General features: G+C 40.8%; 1 protein-coding gene across 1 annotated transcript in view; it reads right to left on the bottom strand.

The window, feature by feature from the left end:
• LOC105938610 (LHFPL tetraspan subfamily member 3 protein) overlaps positions 1-19,108 on the bottom strand; it is a 40,651-nt gene extending 21,543 nt beyond the window's left edge. The window contains exon 1 of the mRNA XM_012880423.3: positions 17,968-19,108. Coding sequence (XP_012735877.2) covers positions 17,968-18,394 — 427 coding nt within the window. The 5' untranslated portion in view covers positions 18,395-19,108. The remainder of the gene's footprint in view (positions 1-17,967) is intronic.
• Positions 19,109-20,978: the final 1,870 nt, after the last annotated feature.

The raw sequence follows: 20,978 nt of genomic DNA, 5'->3' as shown, positions 1-20,978 counted from the left end.
ATTGTGCATTACTCCAAAGTAAAACAGCAGTGTGACACAAAGGAGAACACATTATTTGTGTTTATTGCTATCCAGCAGATCCTAAATTATGTACAGTTTATTGTTTAAAATGTAGCTCATACAATACATGGAAAATTACTAAATTAGCAACATTAAGGTCATTTGGGTAGACAAAAAAGGTCCCAGGAATCATGTTTTCTTTGTTGCTCTTGCTAAATAGCAACAGTAGAAAGTATATAGAAAAACCGAGTGAGCAAATTGAATATAGTGTACCTCGTATTAAATTTATTATTGAAATCTGAAATAAGGAAACAGAGGAATAGACTATTATTAAGTTTTGGAGAAGAAGTGGGATTTTTTAAAAGAAAGGTACTTCTTCCCACTCCTTTTCAAATACGTAAATTACAACACAAAAGCTTTGATTGTGTTTGGCCAATTTATTTAGTTTATTTTCCGTTCCTTACATATTTAAAATAAAAACTCCTTAAACTAAAAACTAAAAACTAAACCAAACTATAATATCACCAAGATCCCATGACATGAGGAAACCAAAGTAAAGCAAGAACACCAGAAAATGGGACTGACAGGGATCGGATTGTGGCCTCGCCTCCTGAGATGCTCCTGCCAGTCTGTCTGCTGTACGGAGAGAGCTAACTGGAGGAGACACGGACAACGCGGTAGGGCATGTCACACCAGGACTGCTGCACCACTCCCTTGCCTCTGCCGCAATGTGGAGTTCAGCCTTGTGCTTCTTGCATCAAGTCTCAGCGACGCAAGTCATTTTGAGCACCCAGCTGTGCTGTCACACTGTGCCCGTGGGTACCACTCTGCCTGGAGTCCTCTGAGGAAAACAGAAATGCAGATAACACGCATCTGGGAGACAACATCTCATCTCAGTGAGACACAATCACAAGCGTAACTTTTATGTTGTTTTATATAAAATTCCCCCCCACTTATTGCCCTCCTTTAGCTCCGTAAATGACGACGCAGACCTCCTAAACAATGGCAAACATCAATGTTACAATTTATCCTGGAGGAGTGTCAGACTGATTATGAAGCCGAGGCAAACACTTGTTTGTACATTCAGAGGAAACCCTGCTGGGATAAACACTCACAGCAACTGGAAGAATGTTTACTCTAAATTTTCCCCTGAAATAACCTTGTTGCTCCCCCAACGCCGTCACTCTGGGAGTTCAGTAAACGTGTTATTCTCTCCATCACGATGAAACGAGCCCGATGATGCTTTAGGTTGAGGGACATTCAGTTACCATATAGAGGGCAGTGAAATTGTATTTGCCCCTTACTGATTTCTTCTCTTTTTGCTTTTCTATCACAGTCAAATGTTTCAGGTCATCAATCAAATTTTAATATTACACAAACATAAGCTCAGTATTGACCAATTATAGTCCAGTTATGACTTAAGCCTACGAACTGGTTATGCAACCCCTGGCGACAATGGCAGCACCAGTGTTTCTGATGACTGGCAATGAGTCGTTTACATCCCTGTGGAGGAATTTAGGTCCGCTTTATTTGCAGAATTGATTTTATGAAGCCCCGCTGTAGTGCTTTTAAACTTGAACGGCCTGTTTAAGGTCATGCCACAGCGTCACAATTGATTTAGCTGTGGACTTTGACCTGAACACTCCAACACCTTCATTTTGTAGCTTTTGTGCCATTCAGAAGTGACCTTCGTGGAGTGCATCAAAATATTGTCCTACTGTATTACCAGAGGTGGGGAATCCAGGCTCAGAAAGGAAAAAGCTTGTCCAGAGATTAGTTCCAACCATTTCCAGCTCCACGGCACGGGCTCCATCTGAAAACATCTAATTATAGCAGGTCGCTCCTGCTCCTAGTTCCTGTTCCTTGACCTTTGGCCAGTAAGAAGACTATCTTTGGGAAGAAAGGAGCTTGGGACTGCTGTGCTGATTTCTGACAGCCTTTAACTCATGCGTCATTATGTAATGAAATCGCACATGGATGATGCGAGTCAAATCCGGGCCTAAAGCCTTCCAAAAATGAACTAAAAAGTCCATGCTCTCTTCTCTCTGGATATTTTTGTTAATTTCCATGATGTGGGCTGTGCTTATACATCATGTCATGCAAAGGATTGTGGTATTCCTTATAGCTCCATTGGTTGTTTTAGGACCTGGGCTACTTACTGTAATTAATGCAATCATAAATCCTGCTCTCTAGCACCTGAAGAAAATGTCTCTCCAGTTCATGGCCAAGTGCATTTAGGCAGAGGTGGATAAATCCGGCTTCAGAACTAAAAACCCTGCCTGGTTTTCCTTCATCCTCTTCACTTAACCTGGTGATTTTTTTTTGTTGCTGGCTCCATCTGAATATCTCTGTTGGCATGGACCTTCAGCCAAAGCAAAAGTTTGTCAGCGGTCGCCATGATAAGTGCTGTCTAAATAGTGCAGTCAGTAAGCAAGGAGGTAGGAAAAGGAGCCTATATGCTTCCTCTGGAAGCTAATTTAGCTTAGCAACCAAAACGTGTATACTGTGTATATAGCTCTACATTCTGTATATATGTATATCTATTTTGTCTGCACCAAGTCAAATTCCTTGTAAGTGCAAACCCACTTGGCAATAAACTTTATTCTGATTCTGAAAAGGCCGACAATATAGATAGAGGGTACAAAGTAGGCTGTAAAACAACTCTCCAAAACCTTTTGTTTTTGCCACTTAAGACTGGTAGCGTGATTGTAGAAATGTTGCAGACCGGTAGCAGTGGTCATGAAGATATGGGTAGACGGGAGGGTGGTTAGTTAAGGGATGGGGGGGGGGGGGGGGCAGTAACAACTATAACAACAAGCCATGTGTTGGCCTCCCTACTCCCAGCTATGTATGTTTATAAAGGATGCTGCAAGCGCACCAACTGGAACCCAGGGAGCCGTGTAAAAGTTTTGGTTTCATAGAAAGCATCTCTTAGATTGTGTTAGTAAACATTTTTTTTTTTATTATTCATGCTACCATATGGTCCTTTTGTAAAGGAAGAAGCTCCCACTCTAAAGTTGACACCTTCATGCTCGCCTCTGGCCTTTTTATAAGGTGGTATAGGTTTCTGAAATTGTCAGGTGTCTGCTGCTTTCATTTTTTGTTACACGTTAATGTTTCAGATCAAACAAATTTTTAAATCATGCAAATGTAACTCTAGGCTATGGCGAAATCTATTTTCAAAGAGAGATTCCATTCAGGATCCAGAATAAATATAGGCAATTAACCATTTCTTTTATTAAGAAAAAGAGAGCTATACAGACAAACCTGGCCCAGTTTGAAACAGAAAGTGCCCCCATTGTTAAAGCATAGATTAACAATGATTATAGCTAAAAATGAGGATTAATTTCCCAGGCCACAATCAGGCAGGACTACCATCACATCTGTAAAGTCATGCAGTCAATTAGAGAGAACTTTTCTGACAACATGAAGTAGGGGAAGATCATATAAAGCAACACATAGTGCACAGATCTAAAGGTATTCAAAAACAGATGAGAAAGTAAACTCATAGACATCGAGAGGTGGGCAGAGTCATCCATATAATTACTCAAGTAGGAGTAAAAAAAAAAAAGCATCCGGTTAAGTACAGTACTTGAGTAGTACTGTTTAACCTGATTTACCAATCAATCAATCAATCAATCAATCAGTTTATTCACTTCATTCAACTAATTGGCAGTAAGTCACAACCACATACTCTTACATTGCTTACTGTACACAACTTAGAAATTAGCAGGAAGACGAAGCATTTTGTATATCCTGCCCCTTTTGTAATGACTACAAAGTAAATCTCATGGAACATATGCATTAAATTAACTTACAGCACAAGTTGCAAACAATATCAGTCTCCGCATTATTAACTCGGATGCACATAAGAAAATAAATGATCTTCTATCTTCTATAGGCCCCATTAGTCAGTTTGAGAGAATTTCGGGACGAATCTTCTGGGCAAGCATGTGCATGTGACGAGTTCTCGTTCAAAGTGGTCGAACTGTTGTTCCACAGTTACTTTGTTGAGCGTTTCCGCTCCCACTGAGCTCTTCTTAGACTCCATCACAGACGCCACACAAGAGTAAAAAAACATAAAAAAAATCTCTAGTGCAACAAAAAGGGCAAAATTGAACTCAGATCAGCGAAGGAGCAGAACCAGAGTAAATAATGGGCCAGTTTTCATGCGATGGAAGGAGCTCCTTTCTGGCCTGGGAATAATAAGGGACCAGCAGTTGGCCCTTATTTTGCTGAAAAGATAACATGCTGTGGCAGAGATCTTTTACTTTAAAGTCTCTTAACGTGCGAAGTCCTAACGGTTGGCTTTTTTAATTTCTCTTCTCCCGTGCGCGTGCACAACACTGGTGTTATTTCAACTTGTCGCCAGAGGGGGCAGACGTCAGAAAAAATCCTGCAACCTGCACGGTGCATCTTTAAAACAAAGAATTTTTGTCAATTAACCTCAACGATCTCTTTCTGGCTGTAAGCATAACTAACAGAGTTTTAAAATGAAAAAAGTCCCTTAATTTCAAGATATTTGTTTAAATAAACATTTTATTAGAATGTTCTCCAAGATTTACTTTATATACAATTCTCACAGCTCTCTTTTGTACCACAGGCATTAGATTTGTGAAAATGATGTAACCACAGAGACAAAATACAAAGCTTGTATGCTGATTGTTCTGGCATTGAGAATAATGAAACAAAAAGTGAGTAAAATAAAATCACGTTATTACAAAATAATGGGCAGAAGACACTCACGTTTTCAAATCTCCCTCATCTGCTACATAACACATTTGAAGTCAAAGCTTAAAGTAGGGGATTTACACATGTTAGAACAGTGTTAAGTACTTCCAGTGACAATATCTAAGGTTTACCGTATGTTCACTTGACAAGCATAGTGGTGGTAGTGTCATAGTCTGGGGCTGCATTGCTGCTTCAGGACCTTGGAGGCTTCTCGTTATCAGTGGAGCCAAAACTTATGCTCTCACTGCTGGAAGATTCAGTGTCCCGCTAACCGTTTTGGGCCTCAGTTGTACATGGGTTAGGCAGCAAGACATTGATCATTACCACATCAGTAAATCCAGCTCGGATGTCTCAAAGGCAACAAATTTGAGGCCTGGCGGTAGTCAATGTCTAGATTAAAATCTGATTGAGATTCTGGGGCTCAACCTTAAATGCAGACAGGCAGACAGGAACCGCACGGTGAGAAGATTAAGGTTACAGAGGAAACAAGAGGAGGTCGAGGCAAGAAGCATTTATAAAAATAGACATACCCTTGGACAGGCGAAAATAATCCAGTAACGAGACAAACACAAACAGGAGTTTAATTGATGGGGGAAAACAGGTAGGTGGCATGAGAGATAACGAGCTGTAATAGATGAACTGAATGAGCAGGACTACAAGTGGAAAACAAGAGAAAAAAACAAATAAACACGAATGAGGGAGAACAGGAACCCCTCAATATCATGACCTTATTAGTAAAAAGTAATTTTGTTTTAACATGAAAGCAGGTTTATTTTGTTGTGGACATCTTGCATTACTTTACAATAATATATCTAAATTATTGGTTGACAAGAGAAACATAACAAACTATCATCTACTATCTAGTAATGGGGTCATTTCCCAACAGGAAAAACTGCAATTATAGTGGATAAAGAAGACGGATGTTAAGCTTCTGGAAATGTCAGCACCAATGCCCTGACCTCGACCTGCTGAAAGTTTCTGGACTAAACTAAAAATCTGGGCCAGTGCCAGAAAACCAAGCAGTTTGAAAGAACTTTATCAATTTTGATAAGTAGAGTGCTCAAATATCCTGCCAGGATTATGCCAGAAGCTTAATCATGGCCGCAAGAAGTAAAAAAGCAATTTGATGAATATATCTGAGCCTTTATGGATTGGATGAAATAAAATAAGACTTGCAGATGCGGCCCTAGTTTCCAAAATGAATTGAAGCAGTGTGTGTGGTACAGTGACTTCTTCTCGGAAAACAAACGATTCCAATAAATCAAACAAAGTGCAAATTGATATAAAATATATGTCCTTGATGAGTTATGTTAATCATGAAAATAAGTCAAGTCATTGTTTTATAGGTTCTTAATTTCCCAGCAAAGAATCAGTCTGTTTACCAGTCTGGTTTCGTATTTGACTAAATGGAATTTAATGATCAGTGCGTTAATAACTAAATCTGTGTTTTAATTTCACTGAGTTTGGATCAATGTTGTCTTCAAATAAACAATAAAAGCAGATTTTACTCTCTTCCCGAACAGTCTGGGTTTTGTCCTATTTTTCCACAGTGATATAAGTAGAAATCAGAAAGCGCAAGCTTCTGCAACAATTTCCCGCAGGAAGCAATGCATATGTTTAGGAGTGTCAACGTGCTCTAAAACTATAAAATAGGCCCAGTGAGGTGATACAAGCCTCGCCTGGGTAGGTGCATCTAAAAGCAAAATGGCAGGTGCCGGTAAAAGCAGGGTTTAGAGTGCAGAGTTACAGGGTGCACAGAGGGGGGAGGGCTTCAGCATTAAACCGCAATGAGTAGAGCAGGAGAGTCAGGGTGGAGCGGAAAGCTTATGTAACGGCTCCAGATGCAGCCTGTACCTCCACAGAGGATTAAAACCGGCAAGGGGAGTGGAGATCAAAAGAGACCTTAGAGTTCTCAATGATAATAGATGCTAGACTGTCAGGTTAGGGACGTTTCAGAGAGGACACTGTCCCAGTCAGCCCTTAGGATGGTTAAAACAGCAGGGCAGGATGCAGTGTTATTTTACCATGCAAATTTAAAATAACGTTAAAATGCAAGTTATCCATTTTTCTTCCCCACAACAGCTGTACATATTGCAGAGTTAGAACCCAAGTACAAAACAGTTGAGCGAAACATCCCGCCCAGTGCTGGAAAACCTTTTAAAACACGTGCAAATTCGCTTTCATAAGTTAAATGGCATTTTTAGCCGTTTTTAGATTTATGTATGGAGTTCTGTAGGTTTTGCTTTTATTTGCATGTTTCAGACTCAATTATTCAACAAATGAAGTGATTTGAACAGATTTTAAACCAAGGAAAGGATGTGCAGTAGCATACATAGCATTCAAATGATTTTGGCTTAATTTAACTCACAAAAACTCTCTTGAACATTATTTGATGGTGACACCAACGATGATACATACAGTATGTGTCTGGTCAGATGCAAGGACTGACTCACAGGTCTTGAACCTTTTTTGTACAACATAAATCCTCTTTTCAAGATGTCTGTGGATGACAATAAAGAGAGAACGTTATATTTCGTAGAGCGAACAATGAAGGGGCACATATTTATTCATGAAACCGAAAGATCAAACCTACTTTCCATCTATAAACCTTTGGTTTTCTATTGGCTCAAAGAAGATAAAATGTAATGTATGACCAGGGAAAAAGGTGTTTAGTATAAACTCTGAGGAAACTGTATGATGTTTTTTTTTTTAAAGGGATAGAATATCTGGGAGCACATGTGGGGAAAGCATCTGGGCACAAACAATTTACTATCGAAGTAATGTAATGCATCAACATTCTTTTCTATTTTCAGGAATTTCCATATTTTGGAACTTCAATCGCAAAATATATTGGCAAAAACAGGACTTGTTTAATAGAGGTATGATAGAATGATTTAGAGGTCAGGATAGCAGAATATAGTCTTTAGCCTATAAACATAATTTAACGGCATTCAACCTAGCAAGCAAATGCAAACTGCATTACCAGAGCAGCGACTAATAGACATGGAAAGCCTTTAGGACTGAAACTTTCCTCCTTTACATTATAAAAGGGATAAACAACATGAACCCAAGAAGAGCCAGGCTTCTCAGATTTACAAACCTAGATCTAAATCACCCATGACTGAAAAAAGACGTCGATTGTCCTACGTTTTTGATAAACACATTTTATTTTACTTTATATGTAGATTTCTTTGCACTTTTCGGGTGTTTTTATAGTGGAAAATCCATTTTCTTAGCCGTCTGTGGGGAGCGCATGTATGGACGCTGAGAGAAAGGTCTGGAGCAGGCAAATTATATTATTAGGATTTTTTTTTTTTTTTTTGCTTTGCAAAAGTATTCACACACCCATCCCATTCACAAAAACGAACACAAAGTAGCACAAAACTGTGAAGAGGAAGGAAACTTGCACGCACTTTTCAATTCAGAGATTCTGTTATTTTGCACACTACATATCTGACATTTATGGCATAACAGCAGCTAGAAGAAAGAAAGGCATTGTTGGAGGAAAGCCGTAAGAAGTCCTGTTTAAAGTTTGCTAAAAGTCATGTAAAGGAAACAGCAAACATGTGGAAGAAGATGCTCTGGTCATATGTGACCAAGATGAAACTTTTTGGCACAAATTTCTGTGCGTGACGGAAAAATAACATTACAAAAAGCACAAAAAAACAACTACAACAATGAAACACGGGGTGGCAGCATCATGCTGTGGGGGTCATTTGTTCAACAGGTACAAGAAAACATTGATTGATAGGAAGATAGACAGATAAATCTGATAGGGAATCCTGGTAGAAAGCCTGTCTGAAGCTACAAATGACTTGAGAGATGTGCAGAGTGTAAGAATAATTTCTAATACAGCTCAGGGTTCATTGCATATAAGGTATCTGCACTGGTAAAAATCTGAACCCTTCCTATCCGACCTTGCTTTAACCCCAGAGAAGTAAATTAGTTGTCACACCCCATTTCTTTATGGGTGCTTTGGCCTCAGCCTGCAAGGCCATCGACAACATGGTGGGGAATATCCTGAATAAATCCAAAATCCGGCTAATGCAGGTCACAGGAGCGCTAAGCCAGGAGGATGTATGCTAATTACTTCGCTGATGCTTCGATTTTGCATTCCAAAACCGTGCGCTTTCAGTCACAAACTCCTGGCTAATTAATCTGTTTGGCGTGATGGTTAAAAAAAAAGAAAAAAGGTCTCAGTGCTTCTTAGTCAAACAAGCCGTTCTAAATTAGCAATTAATGCATAACTGAATCAACACATTGCTGGAAATCTGTGGTTTATTGCCTGCATGTAGATTCCTGATGAGAAATGTTTCTCATACATTCCCCAGTCTTGACCCCTATACTAGAAAGAGTGTGATCCATCCGGATGATAGCGCCTCCTACTGTCTAGATGGGTTAAGTGACCGTCGGTGATTTGTTATAACAAAATTAGATGGTGAAGCAGAGTTAATGGGAAGGTGATATATAAGAGGATTACTTGAACTGGCATGAGGCATGCAAATAAGGGAGAAATTATTTAGTGTTTTATTTTAACAATGAAAAAAGCAGTTAAACACAGAAAGCCCACATTGGAAACCAGGTTTATATTAAGTTAACTCTTCACTACTTTATAAACTCCAATATTTTTTACCCTGCAAAACGTTTCAAAGTTATATTAAAGCTGTTTGAAAGTCAAAAGCACTCATGTCTCAACCTGACATAAGGGCAGACAACATTCTTGCTCCATTTTAAGAAATTGTCTCATAGCGATGTGTCTTTAGAAAAAGGTGATTCCCTGTTCTGCTGTATGTATCTCTATTAGCCACAATAACCAGTTAAGTCAGAGTGCTCCTGATAACCGGATTGTTCCTGTCATTACGGTAAACTGCAGTCTGGCATGCAGACTGCAGGCTGCTGCATAATAATAGAACGGTCTCTGGGAAGATAAGCTTAGCGTTTTTGATGCACTATAACTTGTAACAGATATTATTTTATTTAACTTAAGCGGTGAGGATGACAACAAACCTTCAGGTTTCATGTGTTGTTGGTCTATGATACATATAGTGATAAACTGCTGTTTTTAGCGTGCGAAGGAAACTAACCAACGATGTGTACTAATTAACGAATAAATCAGCATGTGATAACAGCTACTTTATAAAAAACAAGAACACATTTTTTTTTCTTTTTGCACAACTCCCCACAGTCACACAGGTGGAAAATTCAGTTGGGAACAAAACTACGAAGAAGATGGAAAAACGACACGAGTTAGAATTGTTCATGGATAAAAGTCCTGTCATCTGAGTCAATACTTAAAAAATCAGCTGATGCTGCAACCACATGTGCAAGCCTTTTTGTCTCTGTCAGACCAAATTCTGCCCATTCTTCTTTGCAAAACAGCTCCAGCTCAGTCAGACTGGACCGAGAGCAATGGTTGTAGTCTTGCCACAGCTTCTCAAATGGATTTAGGTCTGGACTTTAACTAGCCCATGTTTAACACATGAATATGCACAGAAATAAACCAATCCACTGGGAGCATTTATTATTATTATTTTTTGACATCTCAGCGAGATGTCCAGTATTAGGACCTATTAGATCAAGCCGTTAATTTTTGTCTTGTTTAATCCCCTGTCACCTGTTTACTCGTGGTTTACCGTGTGTCCCATACAAGGTTCGCCACACCCTCAAATTGGACAAGTGCTTTTCTTTAAATTGCTTTCCCTCGGGACACTTTTCTGGAAGGAGAACCTCTGCACCATTCTCAAGTCTTTTGTAGCCTGTAACTAGCGCTGACCAGTTCCATTGTCATATGATTGTGCAACCACAATTTTTTTCCCCCAATATTCACAGTTTCTCTTTGTTTAAAGTCTAGGATATTGTTAAAAAAAAAAGCTAACCCTGGTTATAGAAAAAAGACTGAGAAGGTAACATATCAAGGTCAAATGATGGGAAAGCAAGAATTACTTGATCGTAAACAACCTTCAACTTATTTTTCTCTGTGTGTATTTAAAAAATCTATTTCCTAACAATTAAATAAATAATACTCCTTGGGTCCACTTTTTTAATAAAAAGATGAGTCATGTATAATTTTCATCCTGGCGCAGAGTGGTTCGGTGTTGAAGAGGCCGTTTTTCTCCAGAGATGCCTGCAATCTAACAAGTAAACCAGGTTCTCTGCAAGTCATTGAATGATGGTAATTACTTGTATCATACGTGCTTGTAGAAACCAAAGTAGAAAAGAAAATCTGCAAGATTCCGTTTTCTCCTGCCTCAGACAACAATCTGCTCTACCAGACTGAAAGATATCCACCAAGAACTCTTCATTCCCTGCATTAGCTATGTGAAACAGAGGCAGCTGCGATCCCATAAAGCTGCAGCTTTGTGACCACTGCTCTCGTGATGAAGCCACCACTCTCCACCTCTACATTCAACGAGACTATAAAGCCCCTTTCAGAGAAAGCCTCTCAATAGAGCTAATGGACCAGCGCAGTAAAAGCCTGACACAGCGAGGGAGAGATGATACATGGATGGACACGCAGATCTGTTTTTAACACCAGACTGTCTTCTCTGGGCTCTGTTGTCTCACATGCTTCGTTACGCCTCTTTGTCGTCCTGCAGTCCTTTTGTGTTTACTTGTTATTTTCTAATCCAATTTATGTTTTGGTTAGTTTGGTTTGCTGATTTGTTGAAAACCGCTTCCTCCTATTGGTTGCCTGGCACTTTATATGGCTCACACAGTCAAATGAAATGTCTGAGAAGATATATCAGTTTTACTGTATGTAGCTTATGTCTTAGGGTGGCTTCACTGTTTGACTTCCGTCAAACCTCCATTGACCATCATATTTCCTCTCAAGACATATTCACCTTTAGTCAAGTTTTCCATAAAACTTGACCAAAAGGTGAATATGTCTGAAAAAATCTGGAAAGTGTGTTCTGCATTTGTAAGGAACCCCCTTAACTCCGTAAAAGAATCTAGTGCAACAAATTGCCATTAGAAGTCGCTTAATTCTTAAAAAGTGTCCACATGTTGGTAATTCAATACCAGTGTAAATTCAGCTGTTCTGTGAAACTCTCAAAGGTTTGGATATTTTTAACTAATGGCAACATAAAGACCAAGAAACACAACAGACAAGACAGCAATACAGCTGAAGAAGTTTCAAGCAGGGTTAGGTTATGATATTATATCCCAGGATTTAAACATCTCACAGACCACTGGTCAGTCTACAGTCATAATTGACAGAATGAGAGCATTAACCAAAGAAGCAGCTAAAACACTCATGGTAACTCTGTGGGAGCTGCTGAGATCCACAGCTCAGGTAGGAGAGTCTGTTGACACGACAAGCTGTTAATATTAAACACAAATCTGGCTATTATGGATGACAGTGTCATACATTGTTAACAGAAAGCCATAAAAAGGGGAAGACGGACAGAGCTAAATAAGGACCTGTTAGTGATTGCAAAAGTCACAGAGGTTCATCTTCCAGATGGACAATGACCCAAAACATGCATCCACAGCAACAACGGTATGGCTTTGACTGATGTAAATACGTGAATTAGATTGGCCCAAAGTCGAATCTAAATCCAGTAGAGAATCTGTAGAAATTTAAAAAAAAATATTAACTGGTTCACAGATGAGCTTCATCCAATTTGACTGAGGTTGAGCTATTTTGTAAAGAATAATTTGTATACATTTAGCATTGACTCAGGGAGGGCTGAATATTAATACATGCCAGTGTTTCTGGCTTTTTTTTTTTTTTAAAATCTGTGAAAACAGTGTGTCTTTGTTCCTCCACCTCACAATTATGCAGCGTTTGTCTCTCACATAACCCCCCCCCACCACCTCCCATACTTATTCTGTTTTATTTTGCTATGTTTTAATCATGTAAAGCACTTTGCATTGTCTTTGTACTGAATTGTGCTATATAAATAAATTTGCCTTGCCCTTGCCATACAGTTTGCCATTAGTTGCAAAAAATGGAAACTTTCTAATATTAGATGAAACTGCTGTGAGTGATGCAAAGATGTGAAAGAAGCTCTGATTAGTTAACCACAGAAGGAAACACGTAATGAAACAACCAGAGCTTAAAGTTGGTCATTGTTAAAACTGTTTAAAATCGTTTCACACCAAGCCTTTGTTCTTGTAGTTCAGGCTACAATCCAAGCGACCGTGCAAATGCTGCAGAAGGTTTTGTACTGTGCAACATTTTAACTATGCAGGAAAAACTGATACTTTATTCGTTCTGAAATGAGACTTTAAAAGGTCTACAGAGACCACACTGTATACATGTGGGGTATAAAACATAGGTTATTACAACTGACCTCACAGTATCCTTTATGAATTGGTCCTCAGACTCCGAAAGAACCATGATTAGGAGACGGGAAAAACGAACAGCACACGGCGTACAGATTTAGGAATAGAGAAGACGAGGTGAAATGAGATGTGGTGCAAAGAGAAAAGAGGGAATATATATACAGTATGAATCGTGTGCCTTGGTGTGCTCGGCTCAGCAAAAAAAGAAACGTACTCTTTAATCTGCATGGACATGAACCTGCACAGATGCCTTAAAATAGCTCCAAAAGGAGGATCCAACTCCATCTAGGGCATTATAGATGCATCATAGATTTGTGCACTCAGCTTTGGCTGTCATATAGACATTATGAGACTTCTAACAAGTCCTGGATGCTGGCCACCTCATCAAACATTTATCATTTACAGGAGAAAAAAAAAACTCTTCCACAGAGCAGGCAGGAGAGGCTGTATGTGCAGGCTCTGCCTTACCTGCTTACTGGAAGGAAGCTCTGAGCAACGGTGTGAATTCTTTACATGTTGGGAGTTTATCTGCAACCATCTAAATGATGTCAGGGGCGTTCACTAAAGCCACTGCAAGGCTGCCATCAGCAACGCCTTGAAAAGTCTTCCAACCCCTTGTGCCTTTCTAGATTTTGTCACATTATGACCACGAGATATTAATAGATGATAGTTCCTAACATTTTTTACGAACTAAAAACATCTTAAAAGTGATCTTAAAAGCATATTTATTCTGAATTTCCTGAGTCAATACTCTCTAGAATCACTTTTTGATGCTATTACAGCTGCTAGTCTTTTGGCTTATGTCACAGCCAGCTTTTCAGATCTTGAGATTGACAAAATGACAACATCATACTGTTACTACTATGTTTTTCTGTGGGGATGATGTTGTCAGGGTTATTAAGCAGTGTTAGAACGCGTAAAACATTTTTGGCCTGTAATTTCCATCCAGTCAGCTTTCTCTTCCTTGCTGAAGAAAAGCATCTCCATAGCATGATGCTGCCTCCACCGTGCTTCATGGTGGGGAAGGTGTGTTCTTGGTGATGTGCAATGTAGGTCTGCACAATATTAGAAAGACTGGAGATGGCAATATTATGGGTTGATGGCTTGATAATGATATTATTTGCGATACATACACATTTTCCTCCCTCCTCTCTGTCTCATCTTTGCTTTCAGCACTGTGTGACCGTTAGCTTCAGACGTAAAGTATCTTTTGCTGTGAGACAGGCTAAATACGTCCTTTCAATAATAATGAAAATATTGCTCTTCAATCAGTCCTTTCCCATATTTACTGTAAACTGGTCCCAATAATATTGGGATGCCAATATGTTCTCAATATTCAATTCAATTAAAAATACTTTACTAACCCCAAAGAGAAATTAAATGCTGATGTCACTGGTGTTATAAAGTTTTTTTCCGAGTTGTTGTAGATGGCGGTGTCTGCAGCCCTTACTGCGCAGCTAAAGTGTGGCTGCGCACTTGCTGATTGACGTGAGGTTCAAAACGTACTTATTAAGGGATTTCTTTTTGCCGCTCTACTTTAAAGGTAATTTTTGTGAAGTTTACAACGAATAGCCGTCCTGTTGCCAGATTGTCCAACCTGAGCCTACATCTAATGTAGAACAGATTCCTGGATCACTGTTTTGTCTCTCTTATTGTGTCTCTGCTCTGTCTTCTGTAACCCCCAGTCAGTCGAGGCAGATGACCGTTCATACTGAGCCTTGTTCTGCCGGAGGTTTTTCCTTCCCGCTTAAAGGGGAGATTTTCTTTCCACTGTCGCTTTATGCTTGCTCAGTATGAGGGATTGCTGCAAAGCCATCGACAATGCAGACGACTCTCACTGTGGCTCTACGCTCTTTCAGGAGGAGTGAATGCTGCTTGTCAAGACTTGATGCAATCTGCTGGGTTTCCTTAGATTCCTTAGATTTTTTGACCAATCTGTATAATCTGACCCAATCTGTATAATTTGATTGAATTTGACTTTGGAAAGTGCCTTGAAATTACATGTTTCTTGAATTGGTGCTATATAAATACAATTTAATTGAACTGAATTGAGCCTTGTATCTCTGCAGCTCCTCCAGTGGTATAATGGATCCCATGGACATTTCCTAGATTATTAGTCTAATTCTAAAGGCAATCAGTTGTGCTCAATGTAATTTGAGTATACTAACTAGAGTAAAGGAAGCTAAATACAAAGGCTAACTCCACTTTTCCTGTTTTTCTTTGTAAAAATTTTGAGAACCATATTTCATTTGTATTCCATCACATAAAAGCCTGACAAAATACAGTTTGTAGTTGTAACATGAAAAATGCATGACATTCAAAAGACATAAATACATTTGCAAGGCACTTCACTTACAAATGCCTGGTACTTTTTAGTATGGCCCTTATTTTAAAATAATTACTCATATAATATGTATGTGTGTGTGTGCATGTTATATTTTCATACATCCCCTAATTGAGTATTATATCTATTGGCTTATAATTAAAAAAATACAAAATAGAAAATTGCAGTGCTTTTAAAATCGTTTGTTTTTTTAAAATGATTTTTTTTTTTTTTATTGTTTGCAATAGCTGCACCATCAATTTCAAAAGATGAGCGTGTAAGTCTGTGGAATGACCCGTGATGATGCTTGCAGGAGCAGAAAGAAAGATTGATGCCATGTAGCAGAGAGTAGTGCCCTGAATACTGACTGTGTCATTAATGTCCTCCGAGCCTTCCAGCAGCAGCAGCAGCAGCGTGGCACAAAACAAGCCAAGGCTGACCCACAGTCACTTTTTATTCCAGTTTATTTTAACGACACGAGCTTTGACACACACACACACACACACACACTGAGCTCTGCGCTCGGAAAACATTTCAAGGTGACAAACCGCGAACGGAACCAAAACAAATTCCTCTCTTCTCACGCACTCTTTCTGGGCAGCCCGGCGTGCCATTTATCACGATCGCGCCGATGATCCGGGGATGTTGATGGGCCACCTGTCCTCCCCGCGGGCTGTTCAGCGACGGTGTGAGTTTAAACGTCAGCTAAGTGTAATAAAGTTTGACAGCGCTAATACGCCAGGCCTCCTCATTAGGACTCCGTGTGTCAGACTGCCATGACCGGCGCCTCTACTCTCAGCGTTGCCTTTCATCTCTTTGCGACAGAACCACACAGCCCAGCAGTGTCCTCATTAGACAAGCGTGTTGCCTTAATTCAGGCTAACATAACAACTCAAGATGGAGCTTTTCCCAAATAATTCCCCTCATTTGGGTTTGATCGTGGAACTCACAGTTCTTTGACCGCTGGTACACACAGCTGAGAGGACTTATGCTTGGCAATGCCTGCACTCTTCAGATGATGCGCGAAATGATGGGTTATGGCATTCACCTCACAGTCACAACAACTGTCAACATGCTTGTCACTAGCTGAACCACTGACCTGCACTTAAATTTGTTCTTAAAACCACGTCCGACTCGCAAAAAAAAACAACAGCAACAACAGCAACACACGTACACATTTGATGGCAGAAGATTATGCTGAAATCTGCTCATAACGGTAGCTCAGACTGGGCAACATACATATTGTGTGTTATGTAAGCACCTTAAAATTGGGACACACACAGTCATGCTATTCCAATTGTACTTTAATTACGGAGCTAAATTGCCATTCAGTAGAAAGTCTGCCACATGAGCTTTGGTTATTTTATAGAATATTCCTTCAGTAACAAACCTCTGAGGCCCTCACAGCAGCTGTATTTATACTGGGGATAAATTACACAATAGTGAGCTCTTTGTATTAACGAGGTGATGATGAAGGCATTGGTTGCAGCGGGTTTTATTCAGCGCTATCAGAGTTAAAGTTATTTTTTCTTTTAAAAACTACTACCTATTGGACACATTTAATAGTATATGCATGGAAATCTGCATCTAATAAAAACATCCAGCAGTCAGATGGTGATTGTATCTGGCTGGAGATGCAGAACAAAATGACTGGGCTTTAAACTGTCAGAGTTGGCTGTTTTTTTTTGCATCAGATTTTCATGCACACTTGGATCTCTTTTTAATTAAAAAAAATCTTTTTTTTTTTCCTAAGGGTGTTGGGTTACCTGAAGAGAAGCCGTGTAGGCAGAGGGAAAATGCAAACCCTACAAAGAAGGGCCAAGAACAGGATTTGAATGTTGACCTTCATGTTGGGAGGCAACAATAATAACAACCATATCCCCATATGGCACCATAAAACAACCAAATACTTAAATACATGTCATTTAAGATTAGAGGTCCACTGATCAGCCTTTTTCTCGCTGATTAAGACTGCACTAAGAACCATAATATATACAACAGAAATAATATGCTGCAGGTTCTTTGATTTAAAAAAAAGTGAATTTAACTAGATTTTTTTTTTTTTTTTTTTAAATGCTGTAGATGTAGATGCTGTAGATGTAGATGCTGTAAGTTGACACATTTAGATACAGAAAAAGCTTTGATTTCCTTGCATTCACCAATAATTCAGTATCAGACCGATCCGGGCCAAGGAAAGACACAAATAACCAATTCTGTTCCGTAGCTGATTAACTGATGCAACTCTTGCATTTTACTTATTTTTATGGCTTGCCCACGTTGGTGCTACAGTGGCAATAATAATTTCGCCATGCTGACTTCAGTGCTTCGTGTGTTTTAATATGCCAGTAAGTAAACACAGCTTATTAATAAAATGCTACTTGTCCTGACCTTGTCAGCCCATAATAAACTGATCTTGAATCCATCCTATACTAATTTCGTGATCCAGGGTTTCTGGTGTTTTGACGCTGGAGACGGAAAACAACCAAGCAAGAGGGGGAAAAAAAAACAACAACAACACTCTACCTCCCCAAACATTTTGATTCTAAATGCGGCTGGGCCGGGTGCTTCTGTGCATATTTGAAACGTGGTGGTAGAGCGAAAGGGAACGGGCTCTCTGCGCCTACCTGATGCTGCTTGCATCCAGCCGCAGATCTTGTACACGGTGGAGGTGCTGAGGAGGAAGAAGAGGCTGAAGCAGCCGATGCAGGTCACCACCAGCATCATTGACATTCCAATGAAGAAGGAGGCGGCCTTGAACGCCTTGGAGGGGATGGCGGCGAACTCGGTGAAGCTGCCCTGGCAGTCCAGGTCCCTGGAGTGTCCGTCCCCGATGCAATAGTGGAACAGGCCGAAGTACCCGGCCTGCGGGGTGTCCATGCCATCCCCGATCCAATAGGGCTGCGAGAAGATGGTCACATTAACGATGCCGAACAGGATCGTGAATATGGCCCACAGGAGTCCGATGACACGGGAGTTGCGCACGTAATTGGTCTGGTACAGTTTCGCGGCTTCTGCAGACGGTAGCATTGATGCGGCAGATCCAGGTATCATCTTATGCAGAGCCGAAAAAGGAATGGAGGTCGCGATCCGTCCGTGCACAAAGGAGGGGACCGAACATTTATCTGGGAAGAAGAAGAAGCTTTCCTCCGACCTCCCTCTTTTACAGCATCGTCGTTACAACAGCAAGCGGGATCGGACGATCTGTGGCCGTGCAGCTGCAACACATCTGTCAGACGGGATCATGCTCATGACGTCGCATCCCCCCCAAAAAACCAGGCAGTGGACCAAAGTGAGGAGATCGAGCTTGAACCCTGGATGTGACTCTGATAACTCAAACCGCCCCCCTCTGACTCGCTGAGCGTAGCTCATCGCTGCCGCATTTTGGTGCCCTTGGAAAAATCCAGCCGAGAGAGAGCGAGCGAGAGAGAGAGAGAGAGAGAGAGGCGTTTTCACATGAATCTCAGCTGCAGGCTACACCTAAAAGCAACAGCTTGTTACAAGTAAATGTCTCCAAATGGGACCGCGTTCACGCGTAAGCTCACGCATCAAAGCATCCCGCCGCGAATTTACGCATTCAGACAGACGTGGTTATCTGCCTCTCTTTCTCTCTCTCTCTGTCTCTCTTTGGTCGTGAAGCGTAAATCTATTCTTTAGAGAAGCATCCACGGAGCTCCCGGTGATGCTGCGAGTCACAGAGGGAGGGGCGCGCAGATGGCGGACGCGCAGCCAGTTCTCGACGCGCGTGCACGCCCGCGCGGACGGTGACACACACCTTCTGGAGAACGCTGCGTCAACATCCAGCGGACTGACGCCACGTCGGTGTGCCAAGCACATCAGCACATGCGCGTTAGCGCGTGTGTCGGTTTCAGCTGGATGACACAAGCTCCCTTTAGCCTTAATACCGAAGCAACACTCAGCACTTATGCGCTCCGCAAGCTTCCAAGGGGTTATGCAACAATCCATGAAACTACACACAATTCCTTGAAAAACTAAATAAATCGCAGACTAAATACTCAGATCTTTTTTTTTGCTCCTCTTAAATGCCCAACGGAGCCTTATGAAAAATTTCTCATATTGTCACGCCCCTAACATTAATCTATTTGACTGGAATTGTATATGGCACTCACAGTGTAACTGTGAAGCAGTGGCTGTGGAGAGCAACATGGCTCACCACCCAGGGCACCATGCATTCGTAGGGCAGCACAAGCATCTCTCAACTATAGTAATCTACACTGAACACATATCATGTACAGGCATTGCAACTATTTGTTTTACGCTGCAGACTGCCCAGATATTTTGGTTTTATTCACACGCATTGAGTCACATGCCAGTAGAAATCTGAAAAGTGTGGCATGCATACGTGTTACGGTCTCTAGCGGGTTGTCCCCCAGGATTGTCTTGAATTTAGCTCACCCCATCGTCTCATTAATTTTTAACAGCTTCCCCAGGGGCGGGCTGGGGTTGAAGTTCAGGCCAGGAGCCTGCTTGTGAGAGGCCTTTTATCAGATCGCAAAAGCGATCTGATAAAAACAAAAGCAATAAAAGCAAAACCTGAAATTAATCATTTCGCCCTTTTTTTTAAGATGTCATAGTCTTGGTTTGGACTACAGGCTTTGAATCTCATAAGAGTTTTAACATAATTCTTTGCAAAGACTCATTGCCAACACAGCCCTATGACTGCACCTGTACATGCCATCGTTTTTTAGTGGTTCCTGCTCCACTTTCCTCCTCCTCTTCCATCACCATCTCCTTCTCTTGTCCCTCCTCATCTGTCTCTTCCTGCTTCTCCTCCTCCTACCCCTCCCCACTCCAAATGACTAGCATTATCCTGTCCCTCTGCATCAACTCCACAACCTAGGAACAGGGGGAGTGGTGGCCTACTGGTTAGAGCATTGTGCTTGTTTCCTGGAGGTTCTGGGTTCTACTCCCACAGACTGCCACTCTGGGTCCCTGCAGAAGACCCTTAAACCCAGATTGTTCCAGGGCACCACACAGTGGCAGGCCACTGCTCCCCAAGGGGGATGGGTTAAATGCAGAGAACAAATTTCATCAGAAGTTTTGTTGCAATGACAATAAAGATGATGATTATTATAAGGAAAGCGCTAAACACACAAACACCGTAAGTGAATAACTCAACTTATTTATATTTTTCTTGAGCTGGTAATTCTTTTTAATATATTAACACAATAGCGTAACAGGATGTATATTTATTCAAATATTATCTTCTTACATTAGAAGACAGACTCTCTCCTGAAATGTCTTTCTTTTCCTGGTCAGCCAGTATGGACTGACACAAAGGCTTAACCTCTGGTGTTCTGTGTGCCCTGAACACATCCAAAAACACAAATCTGTGATGGAATGATAGGGCCACGTAGGGAGTGTTTGCTAACCTGCTGCAGCCATGCTGCTCATCGTCGTCACTGGCCTGGCTGACAATAATCATGATGACCTTGGCCCCTCTAAAAAAAAAAAACATTGGTTAATTTTGTGCACTGGCTAAATCCTACACCCGCTTTCTCTACTCCATCCATTTCTTTCTCTGTTCTTTCCAGCATCTTTGCTTATTTAACCCACTCCGGTTTCTTTCCTGCTTTTCTTTTTTCGTTTTCAACTTATGTGGGGCCATTCATATCTC

Source organism: Fundulus heteroclitus, chromosome 2, assembly GCF_011125445.2.
Source record: "Fundulus heteroclitus isolate FHET01 chromosome 2, MU-UCD_Fhet_4.1, whole genome shotgun sequence".
Lineage (NCBI taxonomy): Eukaryota > Metazoa > Chordata > Actinopteri > Cyprinodontiformes > Fundulidae > Fundulus > Fundulus heteroclitus.
Note: the sequence above shows the minus strand (reverse complement) of the source record. Positions and strands in the feature narration are given on the sequence as shown.